Source organism: Populus nigra, chromosome 1, assembly GCF_951802175.1.
Source record: "Populus nigra chromosome 1, ddPopNigr1.1, whole genome shotgun sequence".
Lineage (NCBI taxonomy): Eukaryota > Viridiplantae > Streptophyta > Magnoliopsida > Malpighiales > Salicaceae > Populus > Populus nigra.
The window spans coordinates 15,912,747-15,929,366 of NC_084852.1; the positions used below are offsets into that span (position 1 = coordinate 15,912,747).

The 16,620-nt window shown below is 32.6% G+C and overlaps 2 protein-coding genes across 4 annotated transcripts; one reads left to right on the plus strand and one right to left on the minus strand.

Moving 5' to 3' along the window:
- Positions 1-1,511: 1,511 nt before the first annotated feature.
- LOC133697445 (WAT1-related protein At3g28050-like) lies at positions 1,512-5,034 on the minus strand. Its single transcript, XM_062119998.1, has 7 exons — positions 4,686-5,034; positions 4,493-4,558; positions 4,233-4,346; positions 3,062-3,296; positions 2,811-2,969; positions 2,526-2,677; positions 1,512-1,798 (listed from the first exon to the last, which is right to left on the minus strand). The coding sequence occupies exons 1-7, from the start codon at positions 4,874-4,876 to the stop codon at positions 1,627-1,629; spliced, it is 1,089 nt and encodes a 362-aa protein (XP_061975982.1). The 5' UTR covers positions 4,877-5,034; the 3' UTR covers positions 1,512-1,626.
- Positions 5,035-7,711: 2,677 nt separating this feature from the next.
- On the plus strand, positions 7,712-11,614 carry LOC133680787 (cytosolic Fe-S cluster assembly factor NBP35). 3 transcript variants are annotated; one of them, XM_062103779.1, is made up of 3 exons: positions 7,712-7,918; positions 8,002-8,103; positions 10,591-11,614. In XM_062103779.1, exons 1-3 carry the CDS (start codon positions 7,882-7,884, stop codon positions 11,520-11,522), a joined length of 1,071 nt encoding a protein of 356 aa, XP_061959763.1. In that variant the 5' UTR covers positions 7,712-7,881; the 3' UTR covers positions 11,523-11,614. The 3 variants fall into 3 exon arrangements, with proteins under 3 accessions (XP_061959763.1, XP_061959764.1, XP_061959765.1); XM_062103780.1 differs by lacking the exons at positions 7,712-7,918; positions 8,002-8,103 and adding an exon at positions 8,132-8,645; XM_062103781.1 differs by lacking the exons at positions 7,712-7,918; positions 8,002-8,103 and adding an exon at positions 8,717-8,735.
- The last annotated feature ends 5,006 nt before the right edge of the window (positions 11,615-16,620 follow it).

A 16,620-nucleotide genomic window follows, 5' to 3' on the forward strand; every position in this document is an offset into this window, starting at 1 on the left:
AACTTTGGAAGAAAATTCAAACTTTCTCTAACCTTTTCTTTTCTCTTTCTCTACACCAAAGTTTATCTTCCAAACCTTATAAACCATCAAAGCCACTCACTTTTCCTCTCTAATCACTCTCTATTTTTTGTTTTTATTTCTTAAAACCATTATTTTGTAAGGAATTTATCAAGAAATTTGGAGAATATTTTCAAAAAACCTAACTCCCTTTCTCTACCATACAACCGACCCAAGGAGAGAGGAAAAGGAGTATTTATACTCCTTATGTTTTTTATTTACAAATTGGCCCTTAAGGATTTTAATGTCCTTTAATTTGGCCCTTCATTCTTTTAATATATTTTAAATGTTATACCAAATTTTTTTTATTGTTTGATCAACTCATTAATATTCCTTTAAAATAATTCTTATTGAAAATATATATTTTTATTTATTTATTATTTTTTTAACTGGGGTTTTACACTATATCTATATCATATTTGGTTATGATAGACAAGACATAATAAAATATTAAAACAAAGTCTATTTTACCTTTAATATGCATTACTTACAAATTTACATATTTAAAATAAATAATTAGATACTATTTTTTTCACTTTACTTTATAGTGTGTTAAAAATAATAATATTATAATAACTCTAATTATAAAACCTGAATTGTCCCTGCAAGTCAACCCAAGACTTGATTGACTGGGGGCTTAAACTAATCTATTTAAGAAAATATAAAGAAAGGATTGATCCAACCTAACTCGATTAAAAACCCAGGTCGATTTGTAATCCGATCGACCCAGGATAAAACATGAGTTAAAAACCCTTTGACTTTCTTTTGAATTTTTTGGTCAAAACAAAGTTACTTTAATTCTTTTTTATTCCTACATTGACCCGAGTCAAGTCGAGTTTACTCTTCCAACTCATAACCTAAGCCTTGACTTAGATCGACAATCAAGTTGAGTTTTAAAATTATGATAATAGTCATTTTATTTTTATATGTCTTAAATGGACAAATTTGAAATTAAAAGTTTTTCACAAGGATATTTTAGAAATAAAAAATAATTAATATTGTTTCTAAAGATGTATCCTTTCTATTCCTCATGTTTTGAAAATATAAAAATTCACTATAAAACTATCTTAGAGACAAAAAAAAAAATTATGCCTTCCAAATACATTTTTATCTCTATTGTCTTATTTTTTTTGTCCAAAAATAGTAATCAAATACCACATAATAGCTATATACTTACATTAATGTTGCAGAGATATAGCTAAAAAAAAAACATATTTTATTCCACGACAACAACAAAAATTCTCTTTTCCATTAAAAATTATTTTTAAATTTTTTCTTTCATGCTTCTCTCCTCTCTATGTTGTATCCAAGTATCATAGAAATTATCCTTTAAAATCTAGGGTTCCGCATCTATGAGTAGCCTTCAAAGAAAGGTTTTCTTGACAAAACTGCAAGCGAACTTGTGCAAGTGCCTGACTAGAGCTGGGAGGGTTTTAGGATCTCAATTCTCAATATACAAACCAAGGCGTGACCATGGATGCCATTTTCTTTTTCAAGAACTGGATGGTTGTTGAACAATTTGGCTTTTGCCGTTAATTTTATGTACATATAAATTCTGTCTGCTCCTACCTACACTTGTTCATCTTGTAGCTTCGTAGCATTGTAGCCTTGTAATAGAGGGACCTTCTGGGCACACGAGGATTCCGGCTTAGCAGCATTGCAATTATCACCCAGCTCTTCTGTGGCTTTCCCCCACATTACGGTGTAAAATCCAATAGATATAATTGTTGCTCCGATCACACTGCAAAATACAGGATAGAGTTTGCAAAAATTCACACGAAATAAAGAAGCTTTGTGTTTTTCTTGCATATATCTCAAAGTTGATGGAGATTATGGAGTTAATTATAATTTAGTTTGTAGTTTAACAAAACTAATCAATTAATCCTTATAGTTTTGAAAACTATATATTTAATCTATGTTTTTCAACCAAGTTTATCTTCATTAATTAGGAAAGAAGCATTTTTAAAAGGAAAAAATCCACTAAATTGAGGATGGTCAATTCTGGTCAAATAACTATTTAATTATTTTTTAAATTACATGGACTAATTCATTAGTTTCAATAACTACAGGGACTAAGTTATAGTTAATTTTGAGACTTTGTGCTCTCTTGATTTTGCGGGACGATGAACTCAATAACATGCTGTATTAGAATCGTTTTCATGGGTGAATTAAACCTTCATTAACAAAAATAATAAACCAAATGGAATTGTTTTTTTTCTCTCTCTCTCTGTCTTCTTCGACTCTAGACTTTCTAGTTGAATTACTCCTAAAATGAAATTTATTATATTTGTCAATAATGCTAGCCAAAGGTAATAATATTTCTATATATTTTCTAAGGGAAAAAAAGAAGCAAAAATCAATTTTCTTTTATGTATTTTCATGCATCTCGATCACGAAGCTTAGAGTACTACTGGAGCAAGCTATAGCTGTGTTACTGTATATAAATCAGGTTGAGAGATTTGACAAACCTTCCGAGATAAAGAGTATCACCAAGGAACATGACGCCCATCGCAACAGCAATGGCAATCGACAATGGCTTGAACATTGCTACAAAGACAGGTCCCTTCAAGTGCAGAGCCCATGTGTGAACAGTATTGTTCAGGCATGACCCCAGGAGCCCCTGCAAAGCATACACACACAAAAGACCAATTAGGGGGATTATAAACTATATATAACACACACACACACACACACACACACACACACACAACGGCAAATAAAAGCAAATCGTCTGTCTCGCAATGGTCTCTCACCGAGCAAAGAATGGAAGCTAGTGCTATATTTGGCCGCACTAACCATGCACTCGAAGTTCCTTCTGTAATTAGTGCTACAATTGCCGCTATGATGCTGACAGTTAGATTGTAAAAGAAGACCACCGTTAACTCTGCCGGGTACTCCTTCATTATCTGTGTCTGTAAATCAAGAAACATTATTCCAGATTCTTAACGCGATTACAAAAGCAAGCGAGAGAAATTAAGGAATAATGTGATACTATATAGTATACCTGAAGAATGTACCATAGCGGAACTAGAACATACTCGGCAGTGAGAAGCATGCCACCAACTATCCAATTGCTGTTTGTCGAGTGAAGATGTTGACTGAGCGGAATGGAGGAGTTCGGCGATATAATTATTGGCGGGCCCTTGTAGAGGGTCACTACAAAAGCACCTGCTATTGACAAGATGGTGCCCAGGAGTTTGGCCTGACTGCTTGTTCTTCGTAACGCAACCCTTTCCATTCTTTGATAGCAATTCGATAAAGAGCAAAGATAATTGTGAATATATAAAAGAAGAATAACTAGTTGTGTTGAGTGGTCCTTGAAAGGAAACGACTTGGTTAGAGAATCAGAACTTTATTGTTTTTTCAAGTCTACATCCTTAATTCTGGTTCCAACTTGAACAGCTTTCATCTCTCAACTTCGAAAATAATTGAAACCGTCCAGCAATTATTATATACTTGATAGCTTCCTTAATTTATTTGATTGTTATATATATATAAAATCCAAAACCCAGCAAACATCTTGACGGGGAAAAAAAAAATACTAGCGGCCCGACATGTAGCGTCCTTAATTAATTTGATTGTTATATGTATATAATATAGAAAATCCAAAACCCAGCAAACATCTTGACGGGGGAAAAAATTACTAGCGGCCCGACATGTTTATAGTTCATCTACGTGCTCCTAGATTTTTTAAATAGAAGTCAGGTAAATTTTGATTTTTTTATTTAAAATTATTTATATATATATTTTTGAATTATTTCAGTATGTTAATATTAAAAATAATATTTTAAAAAATTAATATTTTAATATATTTTTAAATCAAAAATACTTTTAAAAAAAATAACCGCTTGAATTCAAAACAGGAATTAGTTAATAGTTTACTCTAATTCTAGGTGCTAATACACTGAGAAAAGCACAATTAAGCTCACTTCTTCGATTTACATGACCAAGAGCATCAGGCCAAAATAAAGGAAAAGTTAAGAGAGCTAGGTCAAGGAGGGACCGAGGGCTCTAACCAATCAAAGAAAAGCAAGATTCTAACAAATAAAAACTAAATCCTTGTAATAAACGAACACTTGTTTGTGAACTGGCTCGGAAGATTAAACTCCACATAAAAGAAAACCAGAGGTGAATTCTTCATGTAAATAACAGAAATTAAAAGAAGAGGAAAGTACCTGAAAATGATGGCAAATATGAAAGTAAAAGCTGGCGTGAGGTTGCTGATGGCTGAAGCAAGAGCTGGTGAGCTATAATTGATACCAGTGTAGCCCATGATCTGAGACGAGCTCCTACTCCATCATCAACCCAAAAAATCATCATTATATAAGAAACAGAGAAAAGTACTCGCTTGATTTTCACCAAAAGTAACTAATTTAAGGCTAGACATGAACTTCAATTCCAGTTGATAGATATTGTGTGTCAAGAATATGCATACCCTATAAGCCCGAGAAGAGCGATTTTACTGAGTATAGAGAAGCTCAGTGGAGGAAGCACTCTTGATCTGCATAAAAATCAAAGCAACATAACACAGATAATTAGTCCATGCATTTCTGTCAGAAACCAACTATATATGTAGCAATTACTATATTTTACTAGGTAATTAAGAGGGAAAGAGGGAATTAACTAACCTGTGGGAAACGAAAGGAGCAGGAAGGAGAACAAGAGCAGCTACTGCATAAGCATAGGGAACGAAAACATGGTAGCTCATGCCTGCCGAAGTGGCTGCTTTGAAAAGTGTGTTTAAGCCAACGTTGACACACTCCATGGTCACCATGGCTGCGAAGGGCAACGCCTCCCTGTAGCAGTACATTTCTGCCATCTCTCTCTCTCTCTCTCTCTCTCTCTCTTAATTACTTTTGATCAGGTTAATTCTGAGTTCCCTATAAAAACTCCGGCGCTATCGCTGGTGAGGGGTGACTAGGCACAATAAAATATTTGGGTCCTACTCCTACAAATTGCAAGAGGCACGCAACCAAATAAATAAAGAAGAAAAGTGACGCAGAAGAAACAATCCAAAAAAGACAATAATACACCGAATTTCGCTGATTAAGATCATGATATATAAAAATTCTAACTTGAAAATTGAAATCCTATTGTCATGTATTTTTTTGAAATATAAACTAAATAATTTTCTTTATACTAATTCTAATTCTAAATTGAATAAAATCATAAACTAAATAAAAAAATAAATAACGAAAATAATTTTTTTAAAAAAAAACATCATAAAAAATATTTTTCTAAATTAAATAAAAAAAACATAAAAAAAAAAACTTCCCTTGAAAATCCTCCTGCATTAAAAAGACATGCATGTAGCCAAAGTAAATAAAATAAAATACAAGCAAAAGTACACCTCCCAAATTATTATTGCGCTGCACTTGCTTGAAACTAAATCTTCTCTGCCCATGTATACTTCTTGCAACATATGCTAAAAAGGCTATGCTTTGCACTATAGTAATTAACATTAACAGGAAAAAAAAAAGTTTTCAAATTTAACTCTTAAACCTTTTTTTTCAATTGTAGTCTTTTATACCCAAATTAATGATCAATTTCTAAAAAACTATTAAGAAATTAAACATTCCAAAAAATAGGATCAAAGTGTAAAATAAAGAGATAATCATGCCCAAACTCAAATTTACGTGAAAATACGTGTTGGTCCATCTATTTTCCCTTTTCTTCTTTTTCATTCTTTATAGTTTTTTATCCAAAAGTTATTTTTATTTATTTTCTGGCCCTAGATATGAGAGAAGAGAAACAAAGTCACCGAATTATAACAAATAAGAGAGAAAGTTATTGGCTGATAATATTTTAACGATAAAAAAATATTGATTTAGTGTCGTTGGGTTTTATTCAATGAGATAAGTCCTATTGAGGTGTTTTTGAACCTTCATCTTACCTAAAAAAATAAATCTTAGTCGAGAGAGCAAATTTTTTTACTAGTTTGATTTTTTATTTTAGGACTAGTTCTTGAGATTTTTAGGTTCAGAAATTGATTTTTTTTTTTAATGTTCTAAAGGTGTTTATTAGGTTTTTTAAGTTAAAATGGGGCGAAAATAGTTTTTTAGACAAAAACAAATAGCCTTATTGACTTTCCATCAACTATAGTGATGACCAAATTCTAAGCTGATAGACAATTCATCATCTGTATTTTTTTAAAATAGAAAAAAACAAAAAAATAAAAAGGTGAACAACAAGTACAAGGGACTAAGTTAATAGGTTGCCTAGCTTTTAAAAAGGAAAAAAAATATAAGGCTTAGGTGTGTGGGCCTGAGTTTGCAGAGCCACGAGTTTATGCTTTGTTATAAAGGTCTGGATGCGCTGGGCTACCGAGACCCAAACTCTTTGAACTTTTGAACCTTCATAAAAAATTTGATGCCTTTTTTAGTTTCTTTATTATTATTATTGTTTTCAAATTAATTATTTGACATTTAGTTATTAGACCTTGACTTTTGTTATTTGTTCTACTTTTTTTTTGTGAAGTTATCATGATTTCATGTCTTAGGTAATGAGTTAGTCGACTTAACCTAAATTGACTCATGCTTTTCACTTGATGTTTTTTTTAATGAAATTGATTTTGTTTTAACAATTTTATCCCTTGACATTAAATTATTAGCCCTTGAACTTTGTGATTTTTTTTATGTAGTTATCCCGAATGCGGGTTAGTCTTTTTTCTATTTTTTTTTTGAAAGACTAACCCAATATTTTTTCTAAGTCTTTTTTTTCTAAGTCTATTTTTTTTTATCTCGGTCTCATATTGCGGGTGATGGATTAACTTGAGTTTTTTTCTATTGATTTTTTTATGAAATTATGTTTTTATTTTCAACTTCATCATTTAATATTAGATTATTTGCTCTTAAGTTTTGTCATTTCTCCCTCTCTTTTTTCCAGTGAGGTTATCCCGAGTGTGGGTTAGTCAAGTTAACCTAGGTTAGCTCAAATTCTTTTTTTTTCAATGCTTTTTTTATTTAATTTTGGTTTTTTTGCTAGGTCATTCTTTTGAAAATCCAATCTTCTTATCCCGATTTCATATCACAGGTGGTGAGTTAGTTAAGTTAACTCAGGTTGGCTCAAAGTTTTTTTTCAATTTTTTTGTTTCATCATTTGACATTAGATTATTCAGCCTTGAACTTTGTAATCTTTTTTACGAGTTATCTCGATCTCATATCCCAATTTATGTGTTAATAAAATTAACACGAGTTAACTTTGATTATTATCATCTTGATATCATTATTTTATGCTAGAAAAAATTTGACCCAACATAATACAAATCACCTATCTAGTAATAATCAAAAGAAAATCTTAACCCATCCAAAGCTTAAGATGTATATCTGTATACACTTTATATTTTAGAATTCATACTTCAAAGCTTAAGATACTATTATGGCTAATTAGTAATAATAATAATAAAAAAAAAGTAGTTCATCGATGATCAAACCACTAACCCTAGACACCATTGTTTCCATTCAAGCGGCGGTCAAATATCTCTACAACTTTCCCCAGTTTACATATACGAGGCTGGGCTTTTCGGCCCTTTTATGGAGCTGGTTAGAGATCTTAATGGACCTTTGTGCTTGGGCTTAGTCCCTTCCTTTTCTTTTTAAATATGCATGCAGTGAAATTAAATACTTGTAAATTAGCTGACTCGATTTTTAATCAATGGATCAAAATCTAAATTGATTTTTTTTTAATCTTTTAGAAAATATCTTGAAATCGAGTGCAACCAACACATAGTCGAATCTTGGGCCGTGTTATATAACCTTGCTTTTATGGTGTAACCAGCCGACAACAGTACATGCACCGTCATCAACATCAAAGCCAACAACAACAATGGAGAACGGTGAAATCCCAGAAAACGCCAACGAACGTAGGTGTTTTTTCTCGTCTTTAATTATTTGTGTTTAGGGTTTTAATGATTTAACAGAAAAAAATGGTGTTGGTTTTGTTTAGATTGCCCAGGTCCTCAATCTGATTCAGCTGGGAAATCCGATTCTTGTCAAGGATGTCCTAATCAACAAGATTGTGCTACTGCCCCTAAAGGCCCTGACCCTGGTCTCTCTCCTTTCTCTCCTTTTTCCAGCTAAAAATTGAAGATTGGTGCATGTGATATTGCTTGCTACACATATTGCTTTGAATTACTTGCAGTAACAGCTTCTTGAAATTGCCTAGCATAGGAAATTGACGCTCTCCTTTGGTTCAAATTGGCCCATCTTAATTTCGAGTTCTACTGTCTTGAATAACCTTTGCTTTTACTGTACGGATGTAATTAGCACTTGAATTTCGTAGTTTCCATCTCTGACATACATGTACATATGTTGGTTGTCGTCCAGGATAGGTGACATCGATGTAGTTGGTTTCTTAGGTGGTGGAACCTCAGTCTTACAGCTGTTATTGGGCTTCTGATGTACTTTTGGCGATAGGTTCGATGTCAACAGACATGTTGGTGCCTTTATAGTGAATTAAAATCTTAATCACTGCTTGGTTGGTGTCTTGGTAGATCCTAAAAATTGAAATCTTAATCATTGAAAAGTTGTTTTGTAACTGAACATTAAGTTGGTAGTGGTTCTTGAATTCTTTTATTGAAGGACTTGGAGGTGTGTGAGTTCCATTTGTTGACTGTTTCCCGTTTTTATTGTTTCTCTGGTATAGATAATGAAATAATTTGTAGTTTTTACTATGCGGAGGTGGGATAAAGTTTCTTGAAGTTTTGATTATTTTAGAAATCTAAATGATAGTCCCAGGATCTTCTTTCATAGCTTTGGATTCTTCATTCTTTTCATTTAACTTGAATGTCAAATTATAGGGTGTAAGAGGGGCTCGGTATTTTTTCTTGTAATTTGTTTTCTTTTTAACTTTCTATAGTTCTTTCTTAACTACTGTATTTGGAAAACCAGCGTATCATCCTGGGTTTGAGTTTCTATCTGGATGGCTTTACTTTTATTTGTTGCTAGTAAGGAGGCATTGTAGGTCCCTCTGTCCAGATGTTCATTTGATATGATAAGCACGAGTACTAGCTTAGGATCCAAGGAATAGATTCTTTGATGAAGCATGATTGGTCCTAATTATAATGGAGTTTATCGAGGTATTTGAGAGAATTTGAGGAAGATAGATTGCAAGGCTCAATGGAGATGTGTTGCTTGTGATATTTAGACAAAATAAGTCTTTTAGCGATCATTCTCTCTCGAGGCAATTAGGATTTGATGGGATAGTTTTCTTTCAGCATCAGCTTGAACTTCAGCTGCTGGAATCTTTAGAAGTGTCTTGTTAGTTGATATTCAGTGACATTGGCAGGCTATTGTGCTTTTTTTTTTCTTTTTAGTTCTGGAGGGTGCCTTATATCCTCTTTGAATATGTTGATTGTCTCTTTCCAGTATAATTTTTTTCTTTTATCAGAAAAAAAAATCAACATTATTGGTCTCTTGATGTAAAACGAGGAAAACAAGAATGATATTGTAGCTTCATTAAATAGCATGCATCACCTGGTTTAAAGTTTTACCCCAATTGAATGAGAGATACAAAGAAAAAGTTGGTTGCTAGGTATATTGCATATTCTAATACCAGTTGTTTTTGCTCTATGATGGAGGACAGCCTTGCCATTTTCAGAGATGTTCAACTGTCTTTCCAGAAAGGTTTAATGGGAGAACAGTTAGGATTTTGTGAAACTGGCTTTTTTCGAAGGGGAATTAGGACTATGAGAATTTGCTAAGAGGTTTGTTAGGAGAATGGTGAACGCAAAGAAAGAAAGAGAAGATCAAGTACAGAAAAAGTAGAATAAAAATTAGCAAAAGAAACATAGGCAAAGACAGATGGAAGATCTAGCCATTATGGCCCCCAAACAAACTATCAAACTGTGATTTTATTCCATTAGCTCTGAGGCATTCCTCTTAATAGTCTCATAATCTTGACTGATGCCTGTTGAGATTTGAGAAAGCTTGAGACCTCAAACTCAACTCAGTGTTTGTTGCTTTTGCAATTGAAATTTAGTTTCAGTGAACTTTTCTAGGCAAAAAGAAATTGAAGAAAGCCTTTTTTAATGGGTTTGATTCAGCGAGTTTTTCCAGCTCCAATTTAGGCTTTTGGTTGAGATATTCTGTATCTTCACTTTTGGTTGACACCTCGTATAAAATATTTGCACTGGATGAAAGAAATCACATGAAACTTAACAGATGCTGTTGAAGTTTTTCTTTTCGATCTGTAAAAAGCCAAAGTCCATGACACTTTATTAGTCTAATGGTTTCAATAGACCACACAAACAGTGCAATCCCTTTCTTCTAGAATCCCATTGGTTATCCTGCCCCATTAAATTGAAGACTTGATTGTATTTCCTATCTCTAACCTAGTCAGTGAAGGAGTGAATGTCTGTGTGCCTTCTGTTAACCTTGACACTATATACTGTATTTGGTTCTAATTCTTTCATTTGAAAATGAAAGTGGAAATTGTAGGACAGAGCTGTTCTGATTGTTCTGCTTTGATTTCCATATTTTGTCTCAACTCAAAATTAGGTCCTTTACTTAATGTTTGATATATTGGTTTCTGCAGACTTGGTTGCAATTGCTGAACGTATGGCTACTGTGAAGCACAAGATATTGGTTTTATCAGGCAAGGGTGGAGTCGGGAAGAGCACATTCTCTGCTCAACTGTCATACGCACTAGCAGCTATGGACTTCCAGGTTGGGCTCATGGACATTGACATCTGTGGCCCAAGTATCCCCAAGATGCTTGGCCTAGAAGGTCAAGAAATTCACCAAAGCAACCTTGGCTGGTCTCCCGTCTATGTTGAATCAAACCTTGGGGTCATGTCCATTGGATTCATGCTTCCGAACCCAGATGAAGCTGTCATATGGAGGGGGCCCCGCAAAAATGGGCTTATCAAGCAATTTCTGAAGGATGTTTATTGGGGGGAGCTTGATTTTCTTGTGGTTGATGCCCCGCCTGGGACTTCTGATGAGCACATTTCAATTGTCCAATACCTTCAGGCTACCGGAATAGATGGTGCAATTATTGTCACGACTCCACAACAAGTCTCTTTAATTGATGTGCGAAAAGAAGTGAGTTTCTGCAAGAAAGTTGGAGTTGAGGTTCTTGGGGTTGTTGAGAACATGAGTGGCTTGTGCCAGCGATTGACAGATTTTAGGTTTGCAAAGTTGACGGAGAATGGTGAACAAAATGATATTACAGAAAGAGTTTTAGGGTACATGAGAGAGAAAGCTCCAGAAATGCTAGACTTGATTGCCTGCAGTGAAGTATTTGATAGCAGCGGTGGTGGTGCAACACAAATGTGCCAGGAGATGGGAGTACCTTTTCTTGGGAAGGTACCATTGGATCCACAGCTTTGTAAGGCTGCTGAAGAGGGTAGATCCTGCTTTGCAGATCAGAAGTGTGGGGTAAGTGCGCCTGTATTAAAGAGTATAATAGAGAAACTACTGGTGATGAATCAGTGGCGTGAAGAACTGCAGCAGATTAGCGAATAGAGGCTCATTAAGTTAGATACTGTAATGATGCGTGTGAGACAGATTTTCTTTTCTTTCACTTGATTTTTATTAATGCATTTTGTTTTTCTGAATTTATCTGTTTTGCGAGTTCCTTTATATTTATCTCTGATATACTGATCAATTGAGTTATATTAATTAACATCCATGGCTACAACATCAGTTTAGCAACACTCTCCTTTTGTAGTGTCTTGGCAAATGATCTTTTTCGTTCCAGGCATGAGCCTCGAACAAAGAGGCCAGGTGCAAGAAATTGCACCCAACAGCTCCATCTCCTTGTCTGTTAAATTAAATGCAACTATCGTGATATTTATCAAACCCGATGACTGTCGTGCTTTCATTTTAAATAATAATAAAATCTTATATTTTCCATCTTTTGTAGGGAAGATAAGAGAATCACTGGTTAAGGGGTTACTAGTTTGAGGAGAGGCCGATCCTTGCAAATACAAGTCATTCAGATGGACTTTGTGTGGGGTTCGCCTTCACTGAACTTGTTAATTCATCTTTAGGATTCTTGTAAAAAGAGTAAAGCAGAAAATGGCAGAGAGGAGTTTTTTTTTGTTTTTTAAAAAAAGGTGAACAATTTTTTAAAAGTGGACAGAATAACTAGGAAGAGCTGGAGGAACCCAAATTTTCAAATGTTTTTAATTGGACCTTCCAAATTAAGGATTATTTAATAGAAAATGAATATTTTTCACCCAAAAAATTATGTATTAATTATTTTCTGGTAGATTGCCTTAAAACATTATCCCCTCGAATAAACATAAAACACAATAAAAAAAAGAAGAAGTTCATGTTTCAAAATTTTATTATTCATTGAGAGTGCCACCGCCATCATTTGCCAACAAAGGAAATTCTATATTGATGTGTCAGTATTTTTTATTTAATATTTTTGTATTTTATAAGAGTCCAAGCCTATAATAGAATGATAACTCAATCATCAAATGTGGGTCTAACAAAATACTAGACTTAATATACTTGGGTTGAGCCATGAGCTGAGTTTAAAAAATTATTGGTGTGGCAAAATACTAGACAAAATATACTTGGATTTAGCAATGAACCGATCCCAAAGAACTGTTTGTTTGACAAAATATCAAATCTAATATATTTGAGTTTAGCCGTGAGTTGAGCTAAAGGAACCGTGAGTTTGGTAAAATATCAAACCCATTACACTTAGATTTAATTGTGAGCTAAACACAAGGCACTATGAGTTTGACAAGTTGTCAGACTTAATATACTTGGGATCAGTCGTGAGCTGAGCCTAAGAAACCGCGAGTCTGGTGCCAAACCTAATACACTTGGGATCAGTCGTGAGCTGAACCCAAGGCAATGTAGGTCTGGTGTTAGACCCAATATACTTGTTTATCCATGAGGTGAGCCTAAGACACTGTGGGTTTAAGAAGTTTCCATACCCAATATACATGGGTTCAGCCATGAGCTGAGCTTAAGACATTGAAGGTTTGACAACTAGCTAGACCTAATATACATGTGTTTAGACATAAGTTGGGCCTAAGGCATCGTGAGTCTGACAAGTTGTCAAACCCATCTTCCATAGATTTGGCTACGCCCCATACTTAATTGATCTTACAGATCCATGTTAGGACAATATGGTTCTATCTTAAGATCATCAGCATGATTTATTCCTGTAAGAAATAATCATCTCTCTACACCTATAGATGTATAAAGGGTATCCTAAAGGGCTTACCACATTTCCATCTCATTAATGCTCATTAATGAAATGTAAATAATATTTGTCCCTCGTTAATGATATGTAAGAGATTTTTATCTCTAATTAGTATTTATCTCTTATTAATGATATATAGGGGATCTTTATTCCTAATTATTGTTATCAAGAAAAAATGATTCTCCAGTCCATCTACTCTATCAAAATGATAAGGTTTAAGGAGTATAATTATCTTTTGGAACCACTTAGGTAAAAGGCTCACTTTTTCCTACTTTCAAAGATTATTTATCTTAACCTTTAAGAGCATTAGTCATAAAATAAAAACAAGAACAAACACTCTTGTTCTTGAAGTTTAAATCTCTTTCTTTCATTTATTACCATTTTCATTTAAAGTTATTGACTTTATCAATAGAGGGTTCCTAAATCCTACCAAGAGAAACTATTTTACAAGTATCAGGACATCTACCATCGATTATGTATTTCTTGTTCTAAGAAAAAAGGAAATATTGACTTGAACGTTTGATTTACCATTATCCAAACACCAAATAACCTCATTCCTAAGCATATTGAATTTTAGGACATCATCATATATACATTACACATTACTTAGAGCTTACTAATTTTTCCTCTGATAGATGAGTTCCATCAACTTTCTTCTTTCTTTATTTCTTTTATTTTTTTAGTTGATTCTCTATTATTCTCCTTTGATTATTTGAAACTAACCTATGAACAAAAATTCGATCAATTATAGATTGTAGCTTTCTTTTAACCTCTAAAAGAAAAAAAGAATGGCTAGAAATCTTGATTCTAAGATTAGTTATCCACTCTGATCTTATAATCAAACTACCAACATACAACGAAACTCAAAATAGAAAGAGATATAATGATACTTTTTTTATCCACTTGTCTAAGAGATTGTTGTATGATTTTAAAGCCTTCAAACATATTGCATCTATCTACTCTACCAAAATCATATTATAGTTCTATTCTAATATTCTCTACTAATGATTTTGATGATTTCATTCAAGACTTGCTTATCTTGTTTGATTTTAATACAATGTCGAATTTGCTTAACAAGGCTGTATTTAGTTTTTGAGCTTTACAAATTCCAAGGCCATCATCGTCTTTGTATCGAGTGATCTAATGTTAGTTAATTATACAATGAATTCATGAAACCTTAAGACTAGATTGGGTTTTTTATGATTGTGTCTTAGATTAATGGAATGACCAGGCTTGACCTTGTTGATAAGGTGACTTGACTTAGCCACTACTTAATAGGTTGAAAGGGCGACTTCCACACCCACCTGCAAAAACAAGTCTACTATTAGAATGGATGACCACTTGATACTTAAGTTAGTAAATGTAGGAGGAAATAAGTATGTTGATTAGGAAAATAATGTGAGGAATAGGAAAAATATATGGAGAGGGGAATAGAAGCAAGGGAAAAGTAATGTGACTCTATAGCCTTCTGTGGTATGCTCTAGTGCTCTGAATGTAGTTCTGTATTATTGAAAAAACTTATGTTCTTAAAAAAGAGTTCTTGAATAAATTTGTTTATGTGGTAAGCTGACTTATTTATAGACCTTAGTCGCATCGCTTATTTCGTGGAGAATGGTGTAATAATAAAGAATAATTACTTTTCATCACAAGTATGTTGGTTGTTATACCTTATTGTGCCATTGGTGAAAAGGTTGGTACTTGAAAGTGATAGAAAATAGAGGAAGTGCCCTTTGAAGAGATACAATAGTGAGAGATGGTCATTGGAATAAAAAGATGGGCCATATAAGTTAAGGATAATGTAATGCCATATTGATTTTTTTGGAACTCATCACTATGTATTATAGTGTGTTCTAGTTATTGGACTTCTTATGGGTCAAGCCTAAAAAATGGTTAGTAGAAGGCACATGATGTCGTGGATGGGGTTGTTAACCTATAGAAAATATGTTTGGGCTAACCCATGGACATGTGAGTACTAGTCCGTTTAGGATGATAGTGTAGGCCATTCGGGCATGGATGAAATGGCTTGGTCGGGGTAAAGTTGTTGGGGTTTAAACCGAATGGATTGCATAATCTCTCTCTACCTTTTTTTCTTACACTATCACTATGTTAACACCTTTTCCATTTGGCTTTAAAGACTAAATGTAAGACCACATAGTCTTATCAATTTTGGACCCTCAAAGTTTTTTTTTTTTTAAAATCCAAAAATGCTTTCGGGATAAGAAGAGATTTGGTTTAAAAACTTTTAAAAGCTCGATTGGTGTAATCAGGGGTTCAATTGCAAGAAATTTGAATTTTAAAGACAAATTAAAAGGTAAATTAAAAAATTCTGAAACCAAGGATCAAGTTGGAGGTGACAGTGGCACGAGAAGCTGAGGATTCAATCGAAAATCTTCAGGGATGAAATGAAGTCCTGAGAATTAGGTTCATTTTTTTTAAAGGAGTTTTTTATGTGATATTAAATTATTAGAGACTGGTTTATATATATATATATATATATATATATATATATATATATATATATATATATATATATATTTCCTTTACCTTCAAGATTTCAAAATATACTATAAAAAAATACAGCCTTCACTGTACTGCTCAAATAAACATGTTGAAGCAAAGTTGAAAGTTGGTGCAATAGGTCTTGAGCAATAACAGGCTGGAGGTTTTTGTACTCCTCTTAGTCACACTACAAGACAGAGAGGTAATGTTCTTGGTGAAGAAAACTAGAGTTTATTATAAATAAGTTAGAATAGAAAAAAAAACTCGAGTTTATTATTCAAATGTAATATTTTTCTATCCTTAAAAACTAGTTTTTTAGTTTTCTAAATTTATATTGAGTTTTAAAAACATATTTTAGAGATTTTTCAATCTTACTTTACAAGTTTATACTATTTTTCAAATAAAAATGAGACAGAAATAATATAGTGTTTTTCTCTAGTATACAATTTTTTTTTAATAAATGCAAGGTATTAAAACTATTTTTTTTCTAACATTTTATTATTTAATCAGTATCATAAATTTAATTTTTATTATGAATCTAATATAAATATTTTTATTAAGTTAACACTATAATTTGAATAAAATAAAATAAATATTATATAATAAAAGTATTATGAATACAAAATATTAAGATGATTATTATAAATTATGATCTTGATTTTTTTATGAGAAATAATTATAATCGTGATGCATATTTTACTTTTTTATAAAACAAATTGTTTTTATTTTCAAAAAATGAATACATTTTTTATTGAAAAAAAAAGAAAACTAGAAAAAAAATAGTTTTATATTAATGAATGGACCTTAAAATTCTCGTATTAAGTTGTTTATAATTAATTCTTTATTATAATTGAATTCAGAGTTCAATTTGAATTCAATTGATAAATAATTTAAATT